Source organism: Xyrauchen texanus, chromosome 10 (genome assembly GCF_025860055.1).
Source record: "Xyrauchen texanus isolate HMW12.3.18 chromosome 10, RBS_HiC_50CHRs, whole genome shotgun sequence".
Taxonomy (NCBI): domain Eukaryota; kingdom Metazoa; phylum Chordata; class Actinopteri; order Cypriniformes; family Catostomidae; genus Xyrauchen; species Xyrauchen texanus.
In genome coordinates, this window is record NC_068285.1 from 21,758,985 (window position 1) to 21,783,111 (window position 24,127).

Consider the following 24,127-nt stretch of genomic DNA (forward strand, 5'->3'; position numbering starts at 1 on the left):
CTCATTCGCGACGGAAAAAGCTTTTCAAGTGTGGTTGAGAGATGTAAACAGAGACAATAATGGAATATTCCAGGGTTCAATACAAGTTAAGCTCAATCCACAGTATTTGTTGCATAATGTTGATTACCACAAAAAATTATTTCGAATTTTCCAAGCGTTTCTTAAAAATAGGAAAAATCTAGGTTACAGTGAGGCACTTACAATGGAAGTGAATAGGGCCAATGTTTTGAGGGGTTAAAGGCAGAAATGTGAAGCTTATCATTTCATAAAATCACTTACATTAATGCTTCTGTTATATTTGTGTACTATTTGAGCTGTAAAGATGTTACATTTGTCATTTTTGCAGGACTACAGGGTTTGCGGGATTACATCATCATGTCAACGAAGTTTGAAAATTGGAAAACCTTTACACATTAGGTTAGTACGTGATTTTATCACACTAAAATCATGTTATCATATTGTTTTCATCTTGTGGCAATACTTTTGAAACAGTGAGTATTTTGATGTTTATAGACTGGTCCCATTCACTTCCCCATTCAAGTGCCTTTTTTGATTGCTGTTGAAATTAAATTCACTTAATTTGTGTTGAACCCAGAATATACCTTTTATGCGTTTCCAATTGAAAAAGTGTAGGTGTGGACGTGGCCTCAGTCACCATTCAATTTCATTGACCTGACCAAAATAAATAAATAATAATAATATTTATTATATTTATTATGCTTATGAGAATTATAAGATTTATGCTTCCCCCACAAGACTTAGGTCAGTAACTGTATGAAAGAAATAGTTGTGAACTTCTGCCTTTCATTAGCAAAAGCATTGGCCACTCATACAGATTTTAAACACAATTCTTAACTCGTTATTCTGCTGCCTTGATAGTAACTCAATGGCCCCTGTTGACACTAATTAGGCACATATTTTCCATTTCTTTTTTCCAAACAATAATGTGAAAATTAAAGTCAGAATTTGATCTGATTAATAGCCTGTGTTAAAATAATCATGATTGACAATGACATGTAAAATGCATGTGCAACTCTTAGAATGTACATGTGGGAATATCCCTAACCTGTCTTAGTCTAAAAGCCTAAAAGCTCTCATCCGTGTCTTCAATCTGTTGAAAGGTGGAGTCATTTTCTAGTTCTGGGGAGTCAGTTGGTCTTTGGCTCTCAGACTCTCCATTGATTCGTGTCTGCAGCTCTTTGGTTCTGGTTGGGACAGGAAGCAGTTCCTCTGGGTTGAGTTCCTCCTCTGCACACACTGGGGCAGCAACACAAGATCGTGCTGATTCGGTCCTCAACCCGTGTTTCAGGTCCTCATCTCCCTCCTAAAACAAATACATTTTCATCCAATGATTCATCCTACTAAAATTGTATCAGAACAAATCTGAGATCAACTGAGATCAATTAGTTAAGTCATTTTTAATGCATAAAGATAAGTGGTGAATCCCATTAGTGATCTGCTTCACCTTTCTCTCTTCAACTTCCCATTGACTTCTATTATTTTAATAGTGAGCTTTTCATATTTCCTATCCTCTACCCATCCTCCTAAACGTAACCCTTACACAGGCATTATTTAGTGTTTTTATTAAGTGTTTTTCCTCGTGGGGTCCGAGGAGACAAATTTGTCAAATGTGTAAAACTTAAAAATAGAAATAGAAAAAAATAGAAATAATGAAATACTTTTGTGAGTACACTGCCTTCTTTACCAGTGTAATGACTATATTTATGCAATCCTTCTTGATCTCAATGAGAGAACAGGTGAAATTTGTGTAATCATCACAACAACACTTAAGACTTTTGACACTTAATATTTCTCACCATGATATTGTTGGATTCCCCACTGCCTCCCTGTCTTTGTTGAGCAGGAATAATTCCCTGGATAGCCAGCTGCTCCAGAATTTCACTGGACTCAGGTCTGTCTTGGCTCTGCTGGGCCAGTCCAGGACTCTGGGCTAAATATCAGACAACATAAGTGTCAAAATAAATATTAGATTTAGTTTGATTTACCCCATACTTTCTTTCTTTTGAAGTTATCTTGATTTATGCACAAAACAAAATAGATAATTTATGTTATTGATCAGATGTACAATGTCTTTGCAAAACCTCAAATGTTTGCCATGCAGTATATGATTATAATTTAGAGTGAAATTACAGAATTTATCAACAACTATTAAAAGCAAAACCTTGCAGTGGTGGAAGCAGTCTAGATACAGTTCCTGGCAGAACTGTCGGCTCCCCTGCATCTAGACTGACCCCGCTGTCTGTGGTCATTTTGGACACGGCGGAGTCATCGCGGCATCCCCCCTGAGCAACATGCCCCAGAGTTTCGGCCTACAAAATAACAGCAAAAAGAGTAAGTCCCATATAAGTCTCCCAGTAATGGAAAGGGCTGCATATTGGTCATTGACAAATAACGTTATCTGAATTAATTCAAAATGAGAAATCTTTTAAAAGCTAGTCTAATTTTTAGAAATGTAATCTTTGTTTACATGTTGGTTTAATACTTTTTTATAGCATCTAATAATTTGTTTTAATGACAAGTAAAAGGTATTAAAATGCATTCCTTTCACCTTAAAAACACGTGAGTGCACACAACTTAAAATAATAATAATAAAAACAAAATCTAAAAAAAGCAGTGTTCAGGTTTACTCCATTTGACCCAAACAAAATGTGCCTTTTCACAAAAATGTCTCAGTATCTGATAAAAAATAAATAAATAAATATATAAATAGTCAAGGGGGTCAAAGGGGTCTTTCTTTTGTCACATGACAGCAGAATGGCCTGTATGTTGGTTACACCACCTGAATTTGATTTGGTGGACATCCGTTTTTCAAATATTAATAAAATAAAAAATAAAAAAACAATGTTTAGGTGCTTATTTTTTTAAATAAAACATTATTAAATATTATTCCACACTACATTGGAACTCAGAAATTGAAAGCATGTTTATAATAGCAGAGATGTATTCAAGGAATTGTTTCGTATGAACTTAATTTTCAATGTGCTTATGAATAATATTATTTTAAAAATAGATATATGAGGTCAAATCATTGACGCATATAACGAAACAATTACAGTGTAACATGAAGGTGTAATTCTTATATTGTTTAATTATTCATCCACATTATCTATTAAACAACAGTCGTGGGAACAAGAGTATTTCATATCTGTCAACATCATACTTTATAACTTCATTTAATATGCGGTTCCTTGTTTATATTTACAATCATTTGAAATCGAAAAAAAACAGACTGTACCTCATTTCCGTTGCACGGTTTCACGGGTTCAACCACCGTGATTTTGGAGCTCCCACATCCCATGTTTATTGTTCAGGACGGCACGATGTTTCAACGCCGCTCCGAAACTATTTGATTTGTTGAAGTTCTTAAACACTCTCGCATTCCAACACATGAACCACGACAGAGCGACTACCGTTGTCATGGACTCTTTGCGTTGCTAAGCTCAGTTGCTACAATAAATCGGACCCTGTTGTCAGAGGTCACGATAACCTGTTATGTTGCCTTGCCTCTAATTTGGTCAACAAAAAAAATAAAATAAAAATAAAATACAGATTTAGAATGGCAATTGATCATTGCTGCAAATTAGTCACTAGACTACTTAAGAATTTAAATTCACTAACAAGAAGATTATTATTATTTTTTTTTTTTTACAATTTTCAAATTAATTCTAAAATTCAGCTATTCACAATGTCTGTATATTAGTAGCTTTCATTGTCAAATTTAGGTAAACTCAAAGTGCAACTGAAGAATTTAGCTAAACAGAGTGAGTGTGCCATTTTTTCTACCTTTGAAAGAATATAGGTGTACAGGTAACCTCTGATGTCATGACCAATCCCATTTATTCAGGCTCTGGGAATAGAGCAGCCTATATTTGTTTGGTGTTGTACAAAAGTTCTACAAAATGAACAAGTTTAAAAATGAGACAGTATGAATCACACGTGTAGCCATATACTGTAAGCTTAATGGCTGCATACATTACTCTCTGTTCTGTAAGCAAATCAGTGGTACTTAACAGCATTTGGAGCTCATAGACTGAGCTTGTACAGTACATTTCCTTTTATTGGTAATATTACATGTCCGATTTATCATTATTTGCTCATTGTAGCACCGAGTACACCCCCCGCAATACTACATAAATGTTTGCCGATCTGTGCCAAAGCCTTCACATGGTCATGAACCAGGTTTTTACAAATTTTCCATCACATTTGTAGAGAGCTTTCTCATGTGTGCTTGACTCAGAATCTTCAGTCATCTTTTTATAATTCAAGAGCAAATCAGGTAATTTTGGAGTTCCTTCCATCCAACATAAAACAGTGACTAGGCCTATCCGTTTGTTTTTTTTTTTTTAAATGATGATTCACTCCATGGGAGTGCACTGTATTTTAATGACACCATTTTGTCGGAAAACAATGTGGCCATGTGTGACACGTGTCACTTCCTAGACATATTTGCTCAACTACAAAGGCAGTGTAATGTTGCTGGCAAGGACGATGATGATGGAGTGATGAACCCAAGTGCAGTTTATTAAACAAAAGTTAGATCCAAAAACCCTAACTAGGTTAGGAGCAGAGCAGGGGCGAAAATTTCATCAAAATGTTGGGGGGGACAATAAACATAACAGTTCTCAAGAGCAATTTTTGAAGGGGACACCAAGGTTTTTTTTGTTGTTGCCCCGTTTGCATTTGTATTATTTTATTTCTTAAACAATTATTTTAAGAATATATCATTATATTATTTACAATACACATATTTTAATGATATTTTCGGGGGGGTCCTGACCCCCCCAACCCCCCCGCGATATCCGCCTATGGAGCAGAGGTTTGCTTGTGACATGGCATGTAGCAGTCTAGGTTTCGACTGACACATGGCATGGAGCAGACTCAGGCGTGGCGGTGACATGGCATGGAGCAGACTCAGGCATCTAGGAATGACCTCTGTGGTCTGGGGCAATGACTGAGTCTCGGAAACGACCTCTGTGGTCGTGAACATGGGCAGAGACTTGGAAACAACCTCCGAGGTTGTGAACATGGGCAGAGACTTGGAAACGACCTCCGAGGTCGTGAACATGGGCAGAGACTTGGAAGCGACGTCTGTGGTCATGGACATGGACAGAGTCTCGGGAACAACCTCTGTGATCATGAACACAGGCTGAAACTCAGAGACGAAATCCCTTCTCCTCCTCTTCCTCTGCGAGAATTTGGCGGTGCAGGCTCTGGGGCAGATGAGGCTGGCAACGTTGGCTCGTTGGCATTGGTAGACATGGCCATTGGCTTGTTGGCCATGGCAGGCATGGGCTCATTGGCAATGACATCAGATGCTGGCTTGGTGGCCATGACATAAAACTCTGGCTTGGTGGCCATGACATGAAACTCTGGCTTGGCGGCCATGACGTGAAATTCTGGCTCGGCGGTGACCATGTCGAGGAACTCTGGCTCGGCGGCGGCCATGTCGAGGAAATCTGGCTTGGCAGCGGCCATGTCAAGGAACTCTGGCTCGGTATCTGCCTCCTCCACAGTGAACGCGGAACGGATGATCTGCAGGGTGAGGTCGATATATTGGGCCAGATTGAGGGGACTGAGACCGCCAGGCATCAAGGATGAAATAGACTTAAGTCCAAAGCAAAAAATGTCCTTGAGGGCAACCTCATTAAAGTCCACTTAGCTGGCCAGAGAGCAGAAGTCCATCACATAGTTCAACAGGGGACGATTCCCCTGACAGAGGCTCAGACGCCAAACTGCTGGGTCCATTGTGAGGTTGAGTATTCTGTAACGTTGCTGGCAAGGACGAAGACGATGACTATGCAGTGACGAACCCAAGTGCAGTTTATTAAACAAAAGTGAGATCCAAAAACCCTAACTAGAAATGTTAAACATGGACTGGACTGGACTGGACTTCACTTGGCTTGACTTGACCAACAATAAAGTTACATTAACAATACTCCACAAAGGACAAAGGCAAACATGGGTAACAAGCTAACAAGATCACCAATGAAAATACAAGACTGATAACAATATAACAAGACAATGAAACATGAATCATTAACAAGACAAGACTAATAAACAAAGGAACCAATGAGAAAAAAACACATGAAACATGGCAGGAAAAGGATAATCACAGGACTGGACAAGGAAGTGAACAAATTTCAAAATGAAGGACCTGAAGACATGAACAGGACTACATTTTCAAAATAAAAGACATGAAAAGCAGGAACCAACAGAATAAACATGACAGGCAGTGATGAAAATATATTTTTTGCCCACTAAGTGACATAATCAGTAGTCTGGCTTGCATATTACTAGTTTGGTTGGTCAGACTGAGTGAATTATTATCAAGCTTTTAGAAGCTCTTTGATGCGAGTTCTCTTTTTTGCAGTGCAGATAATACTGCATTTCATTAGAACAAATTGCATTTATCCAAAAATAAATGGATAAATTGCAGTGTTGCATTGGAAACAGTTAATGATAAAGGGTGTCTTACTGTAATATCCAATAAAAAAAAATACTTTTCCTTAAAGGGATAATTCACCCAAACATAAAAATGATCTTTTCATTTACTCACCCACATGCCATCCCAATTGTGTGTGACTATTTTTCATCTGCAGAACACAAGCAAAGACTTTTAAAAGAATATCTCAGCTCTTTTCATTTTTGGGTGAACCATCTCTTTAAATATGAAATATATTTTCCAGAAGGAAAGAAAGAGAGAGAGAGACAGAGAGAGAGAGAGAGAGAGAGAGAGAGAGAGAGAGAGAGAGAGAGAGAGAGAAAATAAAGAAAGAAAGAAAGAAAGAAAGAAAGAAAGAAAGAAAGAAAGAAAGAAAGAAAGAATCGTCTGTCCTATAATATACAACCCAAAATTTTACTTTTCTTGAAGCTGACAAATATTTTCCAAAATGATACACAAATGATCTTTTACTAATAATTTTTTGTCATTTCAAATTTAGTAGGGATTTTTTATGTAGAAAGAAAGAAACTAGGGAAAGCAAGCAAGCTTTATAACTTGACCTTTCAAACTTCCCCATGTAGATCTCACGTCATAAATCCGCTTCTCGTAAGCGCCCTGTCAGGCCAGGAGATGGTACTGTCGCTCATCATTTCCTCCGGCAACACCCCCGGACCCTGAAACGACCCCGCCTCATAAAGAGCCCTGCGAATGGAAAAAGCTCTTACACAGCCCCCTACGCTTTACCAACCAATGGAGTCGACTGTCTAAAGCAGTGCGGTGACAGCGACTCTACCCACTCAACTTCAGTGAAGTTCGGTCAGAGAAGCTCGGTGCTGACGGAGAGGAGTGATCTGGAGTCGCTCGCTATTTATTTTTCTTTTGAATGAGATTTAGAATGGCGCCCATTGAGGGGTCCAGGATGCTGAGTAAAGATGATGTCAATTATAAACTTCACTTTCGGATGATAAACGAGCAACAAGTTGAGGATATCACCATTGATTTCTTCTACAAACCGCACACCATTACTCTACTGACGTTAACCGTTGTCAGCATAATGTACTTTGCTTTTACCAGGTAAGTAAACCTGGCGAGCACACATACCTGTCAGCATGAGAACGGAGGAGATAAGGATGGCAGCATTGAGCGTGAGACAGTAGAAACACTGCTGGCTCTGACTACATGTCTTGAAGCAGCATCCTCCTATGTGTTCTGTTCGTGACACTTCAGCTTAAACGGTTTAGTGGCAGCCCGATGTTTTTACGCTCAAATAATTTTTTCTTTTATTTTTTATATATGTATAAATACATTAGACTGTTTTTAAGATTTACGTGTTTTATTTATTGATTTGCGTAATTTTTAACAAAAATAGAATACATTTTATTAATTTAATTTTGTTAAAAATAATGCCATTCAATTTGATGGGATTTTGTTGAACTTGAATTGAGTAAATCTTTTTGAGTATATAATGCTGCCAAAGCGGTTCACTTTGAAAACATCTGCTCTTTGTAAAAAAAATAAAAAAAATATTAACAATTAAATGTAACTTATTTGTTTATTTATTTAATTGGTAAGTGTCATCTAAGTGTCTCTGGGACTGAACCATCCACACACCCATACTTACTGTTATATTTATAAAGAAAAAAAATAATAATATTGTAAGAGGTTTCATTTTTTTATGAAATCATGGGGCTCTGATACACTGTCTGTACCACATTTTTTAATGATGCAGGGATGATGGTGATTTTGACAATAACCTGCGTGTGGGTCTGCTGTTGGTCGTCTCTTTCTTTCTTGTTATCAGTGTTCTGGCCTTCCCCAACGGTACAGTCAATGCTTGTTTTGCTTTCATATTAATAGAAGTCATATTTTAACTGGGTATAGACTGTCTGAGGGTTATTTACTTAACACTGCAGATGCTTTCCATACATATTTTAATTAGAGTTTTGCTGCATCTATTGACTACACTGGAACACTACTCCACAAATTTGAATGTCCCTTTTAAATATAAATTTTCCCTTAAATTTATGTATGATCAGCCACAACATTAAAACCACCTGCCTAATATTGTGTAGGTCCCCCTTGTGCCATCAAAACAGCGCCAACCCACATCTCACCAAATCTTCTCACCACAATTGTACAGAGTGGTTATCTGAGTTACCGTAGACTTTGTCAGTTCAAACCAGTCTGGCAATTCTCTGTTGACCTCTCTCATCAACAAGGCATTTCCACTTTTGATGCCACACTCCAAATCACTGAGATCACATTTGTTCCTAATCTGAAGCTGAAGCTCCTGACCCATATCTGTATAATTTTATGCACTGCACTGCTGCCACACGATTGGCTCATTTGATAATTGCGTGGATGATTGTTAGTGCCAGACAGTCTCTAGAATTTAATAAAAACATCCAGTGAGCGGCTGTTCTGTGGACAGAAACACCTTGTTGATGAGCGAGGACAACAGAGAATGGCTAGAGTTGTTCAAACTGACAAAGTCTATGGTAACTCCAATATCTGCCCTGTGTACTTGTAGTGAGAAGAATAGCATCTCAGAATACTATTGTGAGATGCAGGTTGGTGCTGTTTTGTTTGCACGAGGGGGAGCTACACAATGTTCGGCAGGTGGTTTTAATGTTGTGGCTGATCAGTGTATCTGTAAAACTTTTAGGTCCTTTCACAAGACCACATCCTGCTATATGGCGCATAGTTTTTGGTGAGTGATTAAAAACAGTCTTTTCTTATATGTTTGCTTTTCAGCAGCTCTGATGACTCAACCTTCTAAGTCTTGATTTATTGTCACTTTTCAGGTCTCAGTGTATTTTACTTCCTCTTTCTGGTGTTCCTCATCTTTCTGAACTGGGAGCAGGTTAAGACAATTTTATACTGGCTGGACCCCAATCTGCGTTACGCCACTCGAGAGGCAGATGTCATGGTAAGTCATCTGATATTATTTTGGAGAACGAAGCCCATGACAGATAACTAAACATGAAGAGCTATAGTGATTTGTGTCATCAGTAAAATTAAGGTTAACGTTTGGAATGGAATACTAGCTTACTACTTATTGAATATTACACTGTATATACTATGTACTGCCTACCATTTTTTTATTTGCATACTGTCTACTGTATACGTTACATGCTATATACTGTAGCAATAGCAAGCGTAGTATGGTAGTGCAATTTTGAACATGGCTTGGCCATGGGAAGGCCATGTATTGATCTCTGTGTTGCTGTACCCATAATACTGTTTTTAAATTAACAGTAACAGTTATTCACATAGAGCTCTAAACACCTGAGTTAGAACTCACCTCTGTGGTGTGGTCCAAGGTTTTCTACCCTCTTTGAACTTATTAAGTTATGTTTATCCAGGTATTATTTTCCTCTATGGATTCTTGCAGGGTCTAATTAATTTTAAGTACCTCGTTTGAGGGTGTGACAGTGAGATTAGAATCTCTGTGTGAGTGGAGAAAACTTCCAGGGTGTATGGCGCAACATGCCATTCTCCTTTTACATACCAATATGAACAGGTTGCACTTGCTGTGCTAGATAATTATTATTTAGATTATGGCTGCATTACATAAACTGTGACTGTGTATCTTAATCTGAGATTACTGATCACAATAGGATCTTTGTCTGTGGCTGCACAATCTTATTAATTTGCTTAGGCAATTGTGGTCATCGTGGCAGACTAGTACAGTGCTTAGATTATGTCTGGTGTGTGTCCACTGTGTGTGTGGCGTTAATCCAATTAATTATGATTAATGATTGTAAAGACATAAAGCTAGTTTGGTTTCCAATTGGCTTAGATGACGGTCTGGCTTCGGATGTTCAGCCAGGACAGAGATTATTTGAATCTCTGTCCATTGACATCAGACGCCATGTCCTTCCATAGATACTGCTACTGCAAACTCTCACTTTCTGTATCTCAGTTGAACTGATTTGTGCCAGGTCAGATGCAACCAAAGTGCAGTGAAAAAGATAATTAATTAGGTATGCATTTTTTTTGGCAGAGGCTATTTGCAAAATGTAAATAGCAACAAAAGAATCTTCTTTTGGCAAATAGTGGCAGATACGTTTTGCACCCCTATTTAAATACTAACATACAGTGTTGGGGCATCACTGCAGTGTGTTTATTTAGAGTCCCACACACCCTACACCAACCCCTATCCTTACCCGTAAACCTAACCTTCCCTGACAAAAAAAATGGATGCTGCACACTGGTGGTGGTTGAGGAGATTCCCCCTATAAAAAGTGTAAAGCACTTTGAGTGCCTAGAACAGCGATATATAAATGTAAGGAATTATTATTACACTCGTATGGTTCTAAACCCATTTGGCTTTCCGTGCCGATCCTGGCCAGTTCCCATGGTTCCGGTTTCTTTTTCTACTGTGGTGCTGTGAAATCAGGAGAATATATGTAACAGATTTGTCTTTTGCCGACGGCGTGAAAGGTAAACATTGGAGCGAGTGCACTTTGGAGGATGATCGCAATTACCATGGTTAATTTTACCCGGATTAAACCTTTCTCTCAACTCCCTACCTTCACCAGGACCAAATCACAGTGATCAAATTGACCTTTATGTTTATTTATTATTCTAAGTAGTATTAAATGAAATATTAAACAGTGGATTCAGGAAACAAGATAGGAAAAAGTTGGACAAAATGTGGATTCGAACCCGGGTTGTCCGCATGAAAAAAGCACATTCACACCGTTATTTCACCCCATGCCACTGCAGCGACACTTGGGGCTCAATGCAAATAAAAGAGTTTGTCTTCAATTTCAGTGTTTCCACTAGACTATTGCAGTGCAAATAGCCATGCTGTGTGGAAGGTGCTATTCACTCCAAGTGTTTATTTTTGTTAACAGATAATTTAGAAAATTGTTGCTCATAAATCCCTGAGAAATATAACTGATGTATAGACAATAACATATTCTAAACTGTACATTATTCAGACGTTTTTTAAGGCATTGATATCAATGATATCAATATAATACATTGTCTCTATTGATACTTTTACATTTTCTATAGGAGTATGCCGTGAACTGTCACGTGATCACGTGGGAGCGCATCCTTAGTCACTTTGACATCTTTGCGTTTGGTCATTTCTGGGGCTGGGCTATGAAAGCTGTACTCATCCGCAGCTATGGCCTCTGCTGGACCATCAGCATCACATGGGAACTCACAGAGGTAATGAACACCCCACTTTTAGCTCCTAGGTGTCTTGAAGTACATCTATAAGACAATAAAACAATCTGATATAAACTAATTTACACTGTAAACCTTAATGATGTCATTACTGTAAAAATCATGTTGTCTTAATTAAGTATTACTTGAAATGTCAAGTTTTGGACTCATAACTCAAATATTTAAGTTCATTGAACTTATTTTATTTTTTAAATCCATAGACTTAAGATTTTAATTGTTAATAACTCAAACTACTAAGTACAAAATTGAGGCTACGGGGAATACCCAGCATCACTTGCTGCTTGAGTTTCCTTGGTCAGAGGGAACAGATTGAGGAATTTAAATAATTTTTATTAAGAATTCATAGATGTGTTAGCTCTTTTGTTGTATTATTTATGCTTTGTTGCAAATAATTGTTTAGTGTAATGTCACTATTAGGGTGATCTGTGTCTCTTTGGTCAAGTTGGACCCTGGCCACACTATCTCAGATCTCTTTGTGTATGTGCAGCTGAAGTGCATATATGCATTTCTGTAAAGAATTATTTAATAGAACTAGAATTAGTTATAATCTTTATTTGAGCTGTGCTGTTTTAAAAAAAAAAATCTAAAATGGAATCAATTAAATTAAAATGTTCAACAGCAGAAACAACAATATTTAAATTCAAATCAAATCTGAGTTGTCTACATGCATGCAGTTAACTCAACTTAAATATTTAAGTTCACTCTACTTACAAGTTAACTGAACTTAAATACTCAAGTTTTGGTAAACCCCATTACTCAATGGAATTGATGGATCGAGTGTACTCAGTCATGTGAGTGCAATGAATTTATTAGGGTTTTCAGTGTAGATTTGGATCTGGGATTGACTCAGATGTAACAGAAGTGTACTCAATAATTTTTGTTAATGTTTTGCTGGCCGACATGGCAGTTGCCATGGACTTATTATGAGACCAAGAGTAAATGCAACATCAAGCAAGAGCCAAAGTTTTTGGTTACTGTCGAAAGATGTGTGATTAATTATTTTCGCCATTTCTTTAGAGGTAAAAAAAATTCAAGTGGAAAAAAATCACTTGGTGCACTGTTGATGTCTTAGTTTTGTGGATATGATTTGCAACGATGTGTGGGTGGGTGAGTGGGTGTGAATGTATTTCCCAATCAAATAGCTTTAAAATAAGTAGCTTGTAATGCAATGGAACAGATTACACAACTTCCTCTTAATTTCATATTTGTTAGCAGAATGTATAATCCTATTAGTCAAAAGAGACATTTGACAATAAGTACTTTGACTAAGAATGCAGTTATCAAAATGTAAAAACACAGCCTTGAATAAATGTAATCATGTCATAAGGGGTAACCCTGCTCTACATTTTATTGATGGGTGCAGTATGACTGTGGGTTTTATAGTTTATGGCAAGCTTACAGTTTAATACCATATACATGTGACTATACATCTGACACAATGGCCTCTCTGTATATTCCTTCAGATTGGGCCCTATTGTAAAACCCTCCTAGATAGAGGGACATATCACAACTTGTTATTTTAAAGGGATATTTGACTCCAAAATTTGATCATTTACTAGTTACATTTATGTCAGCGCCAAGATTCTCTGTACAAGTTACATTTACAGCCAGCAGCCATATCACCCTGCAGCTCTCGCCTGGTTGCCCACTAAAGCTAAGCTAGGTTGCTGGAAGTGGTCCAGTTTTGGAGGCCAGGAGGAGGTGCTCACCTTGCAGTCTGTGTGGGTCCTAATGGCCCAGAATAGTGACAGGGACATTAAACCAAGTTCCTGACGCTCTGTGGTCATTAAAATCCCAGGACACTCCTCGAAAAGAGTAGGATAACCCTGGCCAGATTCCCCCCATTGGCCCTTATCTATTATGGCCTCCTAATAATCTCCATCCCTGAATTGGCTACATCACTCTACTCTCCTCTCCACCAATAGCTAGTGTGTGGTGGGTGTTCTGGCGCACTATGGCTGCTGTCGCATCATTCAGGTGGATTCTGGTGGTGGTTGAGGAGATTCCCCCTATACTATGTAAAGCACTTTGAGTGCCTATATATAAATGTAAGGAATTATTATTACACTCATATGGTTCCAAACCCATTTGACTTTATTTCATTTGTGGAAGGAGATTTTTGGCAGAATATTCAATCTTAAGCTGCTTTTCCACTATCAGACTGAACGGTTATTTTCGCAAACCCATGCTGTTCCGTGCCGATCCTGGCCAGTTCCCATGGTTGTGGTTTCTTTTTCAACTGTGGTGCCCTGAAATCATGAGAATGTACACAACAGATACGTCTTTTGGTGACGGCATGAGAGGTAAACATTGGAGCGAGTGCACTTTAGCGGATGATCGCATTTTCCGGTTTTAGTACTGGTTTTTACTCTGCTATTACAAAGGAAAGACACGTTCCACGTTGCAAAAAGGAAATCAAAGAGCAAAAGACCAGAGGTTTACCATCATATGCAGAGGGGTTGGAGGAAATTGGCTTTAGTCACAATTCAATTTCAAAGTATGGCAAAAAAAAAAAGCAATAAAAGTGAATGGTAAGGTTATCAGTCTCTAATATTCTGCCTAACATATCCTTAGTGTTTCATGGAAGAGGGAAACCATAGGTGTTTGGATCAACAGTTGACAGAAGTATAATTTTTGGTTGAACTATGCCTATAACTCTCTATTTCTTTTCTCTCTCCCATTGTCACTCTTTCTCTCGCTCTTTCTCATTCTCAGTTGTTCTTTATGCACCTCCTGCCCAATTTTGCAGAGTGCTGGTGGGATCAAGTCATTCTTGATATCCTGCTGTGTAATGGAGGGGGCATTTGGCTTGGTATGACTGTGTGTCGCTTTTTAGAGATGCGCTCCTACCACTGGGCCAGTATCAAGTAAGCTTTTGTCAATTTTATTCAGAAATAGAAATTAGATATCTGTTTTTGGCATAACACAGGATTTTGCAAAAAATTCTTGTTGGATCAGCTGAGCAAAGGGTTTTCACTTCATTAGGGATTCAAAAGATAATTGGGAATTGGTGCATTTCACATGTGTTCAGGTAGTGTTGGGTGTAACGCGTTACAAAGTAACTTTAAATGACTTTTTCCTGGTAAAAAGTTAAGTAAGGGATTACTCTTCATTTTTTAACTAATTATGATGTACTTGCGTTACATACTGCATAGACTTTAAATAATTCCATATAAAACAATATTGAATTGAAAATCGAAATTTAACATCTAATGATAACATTTGCCTTCTAATTCAATGTGGCCCCTTTAAATGTATTGGCAATATGCCTGCGCGTGTGAGCTCGCACCACTATGTTGAGAAATATCTCAAGTGAAAAGATGTCAGAAGATACCAATGGCTATTTTACTAAATGGAAATATCCCCATTACTGTCAAATGCAAATAAGAAAACAAATGCAGACCCAAAGCACAAGCAACTTCTAAAGCACTTGAGAACATAGATATACTGTACACGTTGGGAAATTGCAGGGGCTGTTCACACCGAACGTATTTTTGCGCACGTCTGCACTGTGTTTAAATTGTTTTCTGATGTAATTATGCCTTTGACTGCTTCAGCAATTCTTGCCTTTTCTTTCGAGTCTCACGCAGGACTGACGGATTTTAGACACTGTGTGAAGTTAAAAAGTGTTTCAATATTTAAAAATACACCTCGAGACACCTGCGTTCTGTTTCATGTGTCGCTACATCTAGTTTGTTTTTAGCACAGAAGCCACTAAGATTCAAAGTTCAAGTGTAAAAGAGTACTTCATCTGACTGTTGCATCGTTACACATGATTCCAGATTGTAAAGTTTCAGTCTAAATAAAGTTTCAGCACGTGATAAACAGTAAGCCGATATTTTTTCCCTTTGCTCTGGTGTGTTGAGGGGCCGCTGCAACTGTTTATTTATACTTTATTGTTACAATGCTTACATGAAATACAGCCTTACAAATGCACTTGCTTGGGAAGAAGTTATATAGAGAGTTCGATAAATTTTTTGTTACAGATTTTTATTAACCATTTAGGAACAGTTCAAGAATAATTTATTTTATTTTATAGGATTTATTTGAAAGAATTCAAATAATTATTTGATGTCTGTCCATTTATTGTCCATCTGGTCAAAGTTGATATGGGTTTTAAAAAAGTAATTAGTAATGAGTAATTTAATTTCTTTTCAAACAGAGCAATTAGTACAGTAATTTACTTACAATGTAGAAGATGTAATTAGTGGTTAAACACTGTGTTCAGGGATATCCACACAACCACAGGCAAGCTGAAACGTGCTGTTCTACAGTTTACTCCAGCCAGCTGGACATATGTGCGCTGGTTTGACCCCAAGTCGTCCTTCCAGAGAGTGACTGGCATCTACCTTTTCATGATTATATGGCAGGTGTGTGAAGCCATGTGAATTACTTTTCTAATAATGTACTCTGTCTCAAAAATTTGGAAATACCTACTCAAGCTTTCTGATAAATTTCTTTCAGAATAATAGTTAAGACTAGAAGTAGACTGATATGTTGGTTTTACAGTTTAATCTGTGCCAATAGTTGCTTTTTGGAATGAAAAAAAATCAGTCACCTCGTATGAGATTTTCTGTATCTAAATCTGTCATCATTGATAATATTCATTCATATTTTTAATCCTCACTTCTATGCATATTTTGATTAGATAATCAAATATTGTAAATTGAAGCGAGGGCATGAAAAGAAAAATGCGACTAAATAGAAATGTGCCCATCAGCACATACATTGTGTCTCCAACTTCATATCTTGTGAACAATAATAAAACTTATTCCTCATTAAAACACATTTGGTGAAAAATATAGGCCATAAAAAGCTTAATTTGGTACATAGACTATTTAACTGTACAGGATTGTAATGGAGCCAAGTCTCTGACATTTAAAAGATAAGAGTCCTCGGGGGGCCTGGGTAGCTCAGCGACTAAAGGCTCTTGACTACCACCCCTGGAGTTTGCGATTCCAGATCCCAGGGTGTGCTGAGTAACTCCAGTAAGATCTCCTAAGCAACCAAATTGGCCCAGTTGCTAGGAAGGCTGGAGTCACATGGGGTAACCTCCTCGTGGTCGCTGAAATGTGGTTTGTGCTCGGTGGGGCGCGTGGTGAGTTGTGCGTGGATGCCGCGGTGGATGGCATGAAGCCTCCACATGCACTATGTCTCCGCGGTAACACGCTCAACAATCCATGTGATAAGACGCGCGGATTGATGGTCTCAACTGATGCAACTGAGATTTGTCCTCCGCCACCTGGATTTGACTCCAAATTGGGGTTGAGTCCCCAGTGAGTTTATAGTTAAAATTAAACTTGTTTATAGCCTTGTTTACTGGTGAAAGTCCCGCATTATGCACCAAATATTTTGTTTTTCTGCTTATTGAGATTTTGGTAACTGCATCTGGGATTTTATTAATGTTTGACTCTTGTAGCCTCTATGTCTCTGCCCATCAATCATAGTAAGGAAAGAATAAGAAAGTTTAACATTCTAGAAATCGTTTTAATAATTAATCAATTATCCGCCTTTTCCACCTCCTTAGTTATCGTATTTGCAAAATCCACTATTGGTCGACCTCTATATAAGACAACACAACTGGAAGTATGGCAAATTTGTAGTGACTAAAAATGTTAAACAAATCAAATCTATCTTATAATTTAGCTTCTTTCATGTAGCTACCCTTTGCCTGCTCTTGTTTTATTACACGTTGTTCTGCCCCCTCTCTCAACAGCTCACCGAGTTGAACACATTCTTTTTGAAGCACATCTTCGTGTTCCAGGCGTCTCATCCTCTCAGCTGGTGTCGGATCCTCTTTATTGGGATCATCACTGCCCCCACAGTGCGGTAATGTCCAATTACTTCTTCAATGTGCCAATAAAATTCCTCAAAAAAGAAAGTTCTTCACAAAACACACCAAAGCATCAAGACGGGCATTTTGGTTGATTTCACCATACACAATATACGTTTTGTTTACACACACAAATGAACACATAGTTTTTATGTTGGCTTCAGTTCGAGTCTTTAGAGATTCAAATCATTATCTTTAAAAAGTTTGATTTACCAAAACAAAAACTTTTTATGGAAGGGCATGACAGAGGAAAATGAGAGCTAAGTTTTTATAATCTAGTTTTATTATTAATGCGTTTGTTATTTACAGCATATATTGTAGAGCACAAAGTGGTGATCCTTAAATAACAATGCAATAATGGCACCTTTCCATTCTGTCAGCCTTATAATGCATTCTAAATAAATAAGACTCATCTTGGACAATGACCATTTGGCAGGTGTATATGCACACACCCATTGTAATGATGTATAATGTCAGAGGTGTCATATTACTCATATGACTTATTGTTTGGATTCAGACAGTACTACGCATATCTGACAGACACCCAGTGCAAAAGAGTTGGAACGCAGTGTTGGTTGTTTGGGTGAGTACCTGTTTGTTTATTTGCAATGATATATATTCTGTGAAAGTGCTATGTAATACCTCCATAAATAAGGATCGTTTTTTTCTTTCGGTTTAACCAGTTTGAGTTTTTGGGGGCATACAAACAGTAACATGATAACTTCACTCCCTTTAATTACTGGACTTTTTTCACATTTTTGATTGCTAGATGGATGCATATATTTGAAGATGTAGGTATGTATTGTTCCTCAAGTGTTAAAGGGATAATTCACCCAAAAATAAAAGATTCTCTCATCACTTACTCACCCCCATGATATCCCAGGTGTGTGTATGACTTTCTTTCTTCAGCAGAACACATTTGAAGAAAATTAGAAAAATATCCTTAAAATGCAAGTGGATGGTGCTCCAATGTTTGAAGCTTCAAAATTCACAGATTGTCAGCATAAATGTCATCCATAAGCCTCCAGCTGTTAAATGAATGTCTTCTAAAGCGACACGATCACTTATGGTGCAAAAAAATATAATATAATAATAATTTTATATACTCTAAATCATGCTTCCGGTCAGAAGCACTACGTACGTATGACATAATTGCACGCGAAAAAACATGCGAGAACTGACAGAAGTGCGACACAGCCGGAACTGCAGTGCTGTTTACAACTGAGTAGGAGGAATGTTTTACAGTAGCTTATTTTTTTTTATTTTATTTTTTTAGATCTGTATTCATCTGTTTATTTACTCACAATGGTGCGTTTGTGTGCTTATACTGGACGTCTCAACCGATGGGAGAATGTGAGATTACATCCGTATCCTGGCAAAAGTATACGTCACACATTTAAAAGGCATATTTAGGCTGCATAAATGTAATCCACATGACTCCAGTGGATCAGTTAATGTATTCTGAAGCAAATCGATACGTTTGTGTAAAAAATAAGTTGATAATTAAAACTTTGTGGCCTATTTATGGCTTTTGGACCGTCAAACAGCAAGCAGCTTGATGACACCTGTTTACTTGCTATATATGGACAAACAGAGCTGAAATGGACAATTCATACACATCTGGGATCAGAGAATTTTAATTTTGGGGTGAACTAATCCTTTAATTCATGACTTTTAGTGATGCTTTTGTGGTGAGCCTGCCTGAAAAAGCCATTGCATAGAAAATGTTGAGCATGTTATATAGCTCCATGTCAGTAAATCCAATTTAATGAACTCACCACTGCTGTTTTTACCCCAAATCAGCTGATTTGAGTTCTGTTTTCCAGAGTCTCACTTTTTCCATTTGATTATAAACAATGGGCCCATTTTCTCTTGGCTTAAATAAAGCTTTAGGACTGCCAAATTACTCCTACACAGTCTGGTGACCAGAGTTAACAAACCTCACTTTTGGATTTTTGTGTATGAGTCCTACAAGTCTAAAATACCTAGAGATTTCCCATTCTGTCTGAAACACAAACAGTATGTGGACCAAACAAGTATAGGACCAAGTTTTTTTTTAACATAATTTTGCACAAACTTTAATGCCTCCTACATTACTTTTAAAGACTGGATTGTGGATTGTGGTACCATTCATATTACACAACTGTCTGTCTTGTCACTGAAGTCATAGAGTTTTCAAATTACATGAGGAATCTGTGACAGTTGTGAAAACATTACAAAACATTTCACTGTTGACGAATCCCTGATGACTCTGCCTAGACTCCAAATTACGTTTTACAACAGAGTACATGTGAGAAGTGATACGAGATACCGGAGTGGTGGTGGTGGCTGAGTAGTGGGCTATAGCACATAACTGGTAATCAGAAGGTTGCTGGATCAATCCCCACGGCCACCACTATTGTGTCCTTGAGCAAGACAATTAACTCCAGGTTGCTACGGGGGAATTGTCCCTGTAATAATTGCACTGTAAGTCGCTTTTGATAAAAGTGTCTGCCAAATGCATAAAAGTAAAAGTAAAGTAAAAGAGATACGAAAACAAATGCACGATCACATGTTATGCATTTCAGAATATGATGTGTATGTTTTTAATCGCATAAAGGCATCATATATTTTATTGGTTACAATACGAAAAAGTATCTCCTTCTGAAAAATCTACCTATTTGCTTACCTGACTGCTTACCAGAATTGGCAATTTCTCCACCCGGTTGTGGTGAAATGTCAAAATAGGCACTGGTACTCCTGCCAAAGTTCCAAAACTTTTTCCTCCATTTCTTCAGTCCAATGAGACTTTCTTGATACCACAGCCAAGCTAGTTGATGTTCTGTTGCAGGTACATCAGGACTTTTCCCACTGAAACTTCCCGTGCCCCATTTCTTACTCTCTCATTAGCTGTAGATAAATGCTGCAGTTGTCAAAACATATTTCACAGTGCACAATTTGGAATCGCAAACAGGTCCAGATATTTAACATTCTAGATATCTCGCTGACATCGCGACGCTTCGGTGCTTCTCTCAAAACGCGTCTTTGATAATTCATACATTGCGATCGTTGCTCATGGGAGGAAGCTCCATTTTGCCTATGATTTTGGGCTTTTGACGGCGATCTTCACAAAACTGTCAGCGAGTGAAAATCGGGCCTAAAATTGTGTAGTGTAAACTCGGCATAAGACATAATTGTGCCTTATAAATATTTCAGTGAATGAGTTTATAATTGTGTTCCTCCTTATAGGGCAATTGCTTTCCTGGAAGGCCTTGCTTGTGTCAAATTTGGACAAGACTTGTTCTCTAAAACACAAGTCCTGTATGTGGTCCTGTGGCTTTTGTGTTTGGTGAGTGTTTGTGGTGAAATATTTGTCATTTTTTAAATAGTCTGATTTTAAAATATTAAACATTTAACAAGTCTTTTCAAAGAAACGCTTTATATTGAATACATTATATTGGAAAAAATTTAATGCCTTTTTGCCAATTGTAAACAAAACATACTGTTCATGTTGTCTATATATGTAGTTTATATATCTATACTTCACACTGAACGTGTGTATTTTTCCTTTATATTTATATATATATATATATATATATATATATATATATGAGTATGTGGTGTCTTTCTCCCTGTCAAACACACTCTTTCTCATCATCTTGTCAGGCTTTCATCACTTCTCTTTGTCTCTGTGGGATGGTTTGGTATGGGCAGAACTATGGAAAGAGACTGAAGGTAAACCACTGTATTCAGTGATCCATTATTGCCATAGCATGACTGTGACTGAAGAATAGATGTACTGAAAACATAAATTAAAATGGGTTCTTCAACAAGATTATGAAACTGTGCTGTCACTCACAGTTTTGCAACTCTTGTATCAGAAACATCTCTAACAGAAAGCACAGGGTGATATTTCAATGCCTTGTTTCTTTACAGCTGTCTTATTGAGCATTGATGATGTCATAATGATGTAATTGTGTATTTTAGTGCAATATTTATTTACATTTTTAATTTTGATGTAAACTTTGTCCTCCTGGTTTACTTGATTGTTGATAAACCCATTTAGAATGTTCTGGGTTCAATACAAGTTAAGCTCAATCAAGAGCATTTATGGGTTAATATTGATTAACACAAAATATTATTTTAACTCGTTCCTTCTTTTCTTTAAAAAAGCTCAAATCTGGGTTCCTGTAAGGCACTTACAATGGAAATGAATGGGGCCAATTTTTGAACACTAAAATACTCACCGTTTTAAAAATATAGCCACAAGGCATAAAGGATATGCGTGTAAACATGATTTTAGTGTGATAGAATTGCTTACTAAGCTAGAATTGCTTACTGAAACCCTAAAACGACTGTACAAATGACAATTTAACTTCAAAAACAACTTTATGGCTCAAATAATACACATGTTTTAACGGAAGAATTAATGTTAGTGCTTTTATAAAACTAGAAGCTTCGCCTTTCTGTGTTTAAACCCTGAAATAAATTGCCCCCATTCACTTCCATTGTAAGTGCCTCTCTGTAACCTATATATATTAGCTTTTTTTTAAAGAAAAGGAGGAACCAGTTATAATTACTTTTTATGGTAATCAACATTATGTCACAAATGCTGTTGATTGAGCTGAACTTGCATTGAACATGGAATATGCCTTTAATCTCTTATCTTTCACAGAGCATTACAGACTGTGATGATAACGCCTCTATTTACCCGTGTGGTCACATTCCTGAAACTGCCAAAGGTAACACACAATCTGATTTGTCCCAGAGTGCTTCACAAAAGACAATAAATACTTAGACGTTAATCTTTTTGATGGGATGTAGCATTTTGTGTGTCTTTGTTTTGAAATAGTTAACATGAACATTTTTTTTTTTAAATAAATGCATAACTTTGTATTTAAGGAGGATTTGTACGTTTATTGCACCTTAAAAATCTACCGGTATGTGGATTTATGTAACATTTTTACTTTATTTTATTGCTATTATTAGCAGAGAGGAACTCCAGTAATAATTCGTCCCGGAGAAGAAAAGGAGGCTCAGGCAAAAGCAAAACAATCAATGGAACAAGCGGCAAGTAGTGACCACAGGTAGAGAATGGTTATCTCTCAATGGTCCTGGACACACAAAGGGTGTAAGAAAAAATCTGGCACAAACGGTTGGAGAGGTAAAACCGTTACCTCGATGATAGAGTGGAGACACAAGAAAGTGGATCTATTCACAAAATACACATTCCAGACGACAGCAGCTCTGTGTCTGCACTTTGCACTTGTTTGTACAGTATTTTTCACAGCACTCGGAAGGAAATTTTGGAAAAGAAAAGCTTGAAGCTTTGTGGTATGCCAGCTTTATGTTAAATCACACCATATACACTTTCTAATGGCTTTGATGTGGCTTTAAATGGCACGTTCCATTTTAAAGAGTGTCAGAAGTCTGAGCCAGCCGAATGTGTAGGTTGACCCACCTAATAAAATAAGTACAATGATTCCAAGCTTTGCTGTTAAGCATTCTGGTTATATTTAATTTATTGCAATCTGATTATTCAAACCCTACTATTTTTATTACATATGTTGTTGATGCAGACCAAGCTCTCTCAGATTTTGCACATTTTCCTCCACTTGCCCTGGAAAAATCCAATAAAATAACAATAATAATAATTTAAGCACTTTAGGAATTTAATATTAATGCACTAAGGAAACAATGTTGTCACAGAGGTACCTGTGACTAAAGTCACAATGGTAATGGTTTCAACTTTTTCATTCTTCTTATATTTCCTCTTAAATTAAAATTGTGTAGAGCCAGTGTGAAGGAGAGGCAGGTCTTGATCTTTTGGATTTAGAGATGTTGATTCAAATGAGCACTTTTGGCGATTTTTGAAGGTTGTTTAAAATGTCCCAAATTTGTATGCTGTAATGTCATGATTTTCTATACTTAATAGTTTTTTTGCATGTTGGCTATTGTAGTAAAAGAGATAACTAATTCCTTGTGTGATTTTATGTGTGTGTGTGTGTGAGTGTGTGAGTGTGTGTGTGCGTGCGCGCGTGTGTGCGCACATGGATATTATTTTAGAGAATTTTCTTTTGTGAAGCCTTTAAATGACTCTGCAGTTTTGTCACTTAGTTGTAATTTATATATATAAAAAAACACACATTTATTGACACATTCCTAAAATACTTTTTTGGGATTTGATGTCTACTGTTTTTATAGTCAGCAATAATATTTTTCATGGCTATTAATAATACTAAGTGTAAACATATGTTACTACAATATGTTTGCTGTTTATTTTGCCTTTACATTACATTTTTTATTTTTTTCGTGGATCACATTAATGACCAAAACCCAAGTTGTAAGTAAATAGTTGTTCAGAATATATCTGCAATTTTTTTTTTTCAAGCAAGGTTTACAGTCATGAATTTTGTATGGATCTGCAGTTTTCACACCTGAAAGCCACAACTAAACTGTGTGATTCAGTTGAATCCTGAAACTATTTCCATATGTGATCATTTCAAGCCTTTAATGTGACCATTTTGCTTTTGATTTTAACAGCTTGTGAGTAACATGGCAGTAAAAAAAAGCAACTACTCTCAAATGAGCATTTTGCTTTAAGTTTTAACACACTGATAATGTGACGTGCAATAAAGCTTTCAAATGCA

The 24,127-nt window shown here is 37.1% G+C and overlaps 1 protein-coding gene across 3 annotated transcripts; it reads left to right on the forward strand.

Annotated features, from left to right (window-relative positions):
- Positions 1 to 7,285: 7,285 nt before the first annotated feature.
- Positions 7,286 to 24,127, forward strand: LOC127650899 (phosphatidylserine synthase 1-like). Of its 3 annotated transcripts, none has more exons than XM_052136541.1 (13): positions 7,286 to 7,537; positions 8,193 to 8,284; positions 9,129 to 9,173; positions 9,268 to 9,392; positions 11,489 to 11,647; positions 14,381 to 14,532; positions 15,894 to 16,035; positions 17,382 to 17,494; positions 18,016 to 18,081; positions 20,727 to 20,826; positions 21,144 to 21,212; positions 22,153 to 22,219; positions 22,467 to 24,127. In XM_052136541.1, the coding sequence occupies exons 1-13, from the start codon at positions 7,347 to 7,349 to the stop codon at positions 22,553 to 22,555; spliced, it is 1,410 nt and encodes a 469-aa protein (XP_051992501.1). In that variant the 5' UTR covers positions 7,286 to 7,346; the 3' UTR covers positions 22,556 to 24,127. The 3 variants fall into 3 exon arrangements, with proteins under 3 accessions (XP_051992501.1, XP_051992502.1, XP_051992503.1); XM_052136542.1 differs by having other exon boundaries at positions 22,470 to 24,127; XM_052136543.1 differs by lacking the exons at positions 14,381 to 14,532; positions 15,894 to 16,035.

What these genes read in the sequence shown, in the direction of transcription:
- LOC127650899 (XM_052136541.1), top strand. Translation starts at nt 7,347, where the DNA reads ATGAGATTTAGAATGGCGCCCATTGAGGGGTCCAGGATGCTGAGTAAA. An exon ending in TACCACTGGGCCAGTATCAA is followed by an intron (nt 14,533 to 15,893) that starts GTAAGCTTTTGT and finishes CACTGTGTTCAG; the next exon opens with GGATATCCACACAACCACAG. An exon ending in ACGCAGTGTTGGTTGTTTGG is followed by an intron (nt 18,082 to 20,726) that starts GTGAGTACCTGT and finishes TCCTCCTTATAG; the next exon opens with GGCAATTGCTTTCCTGGAAG.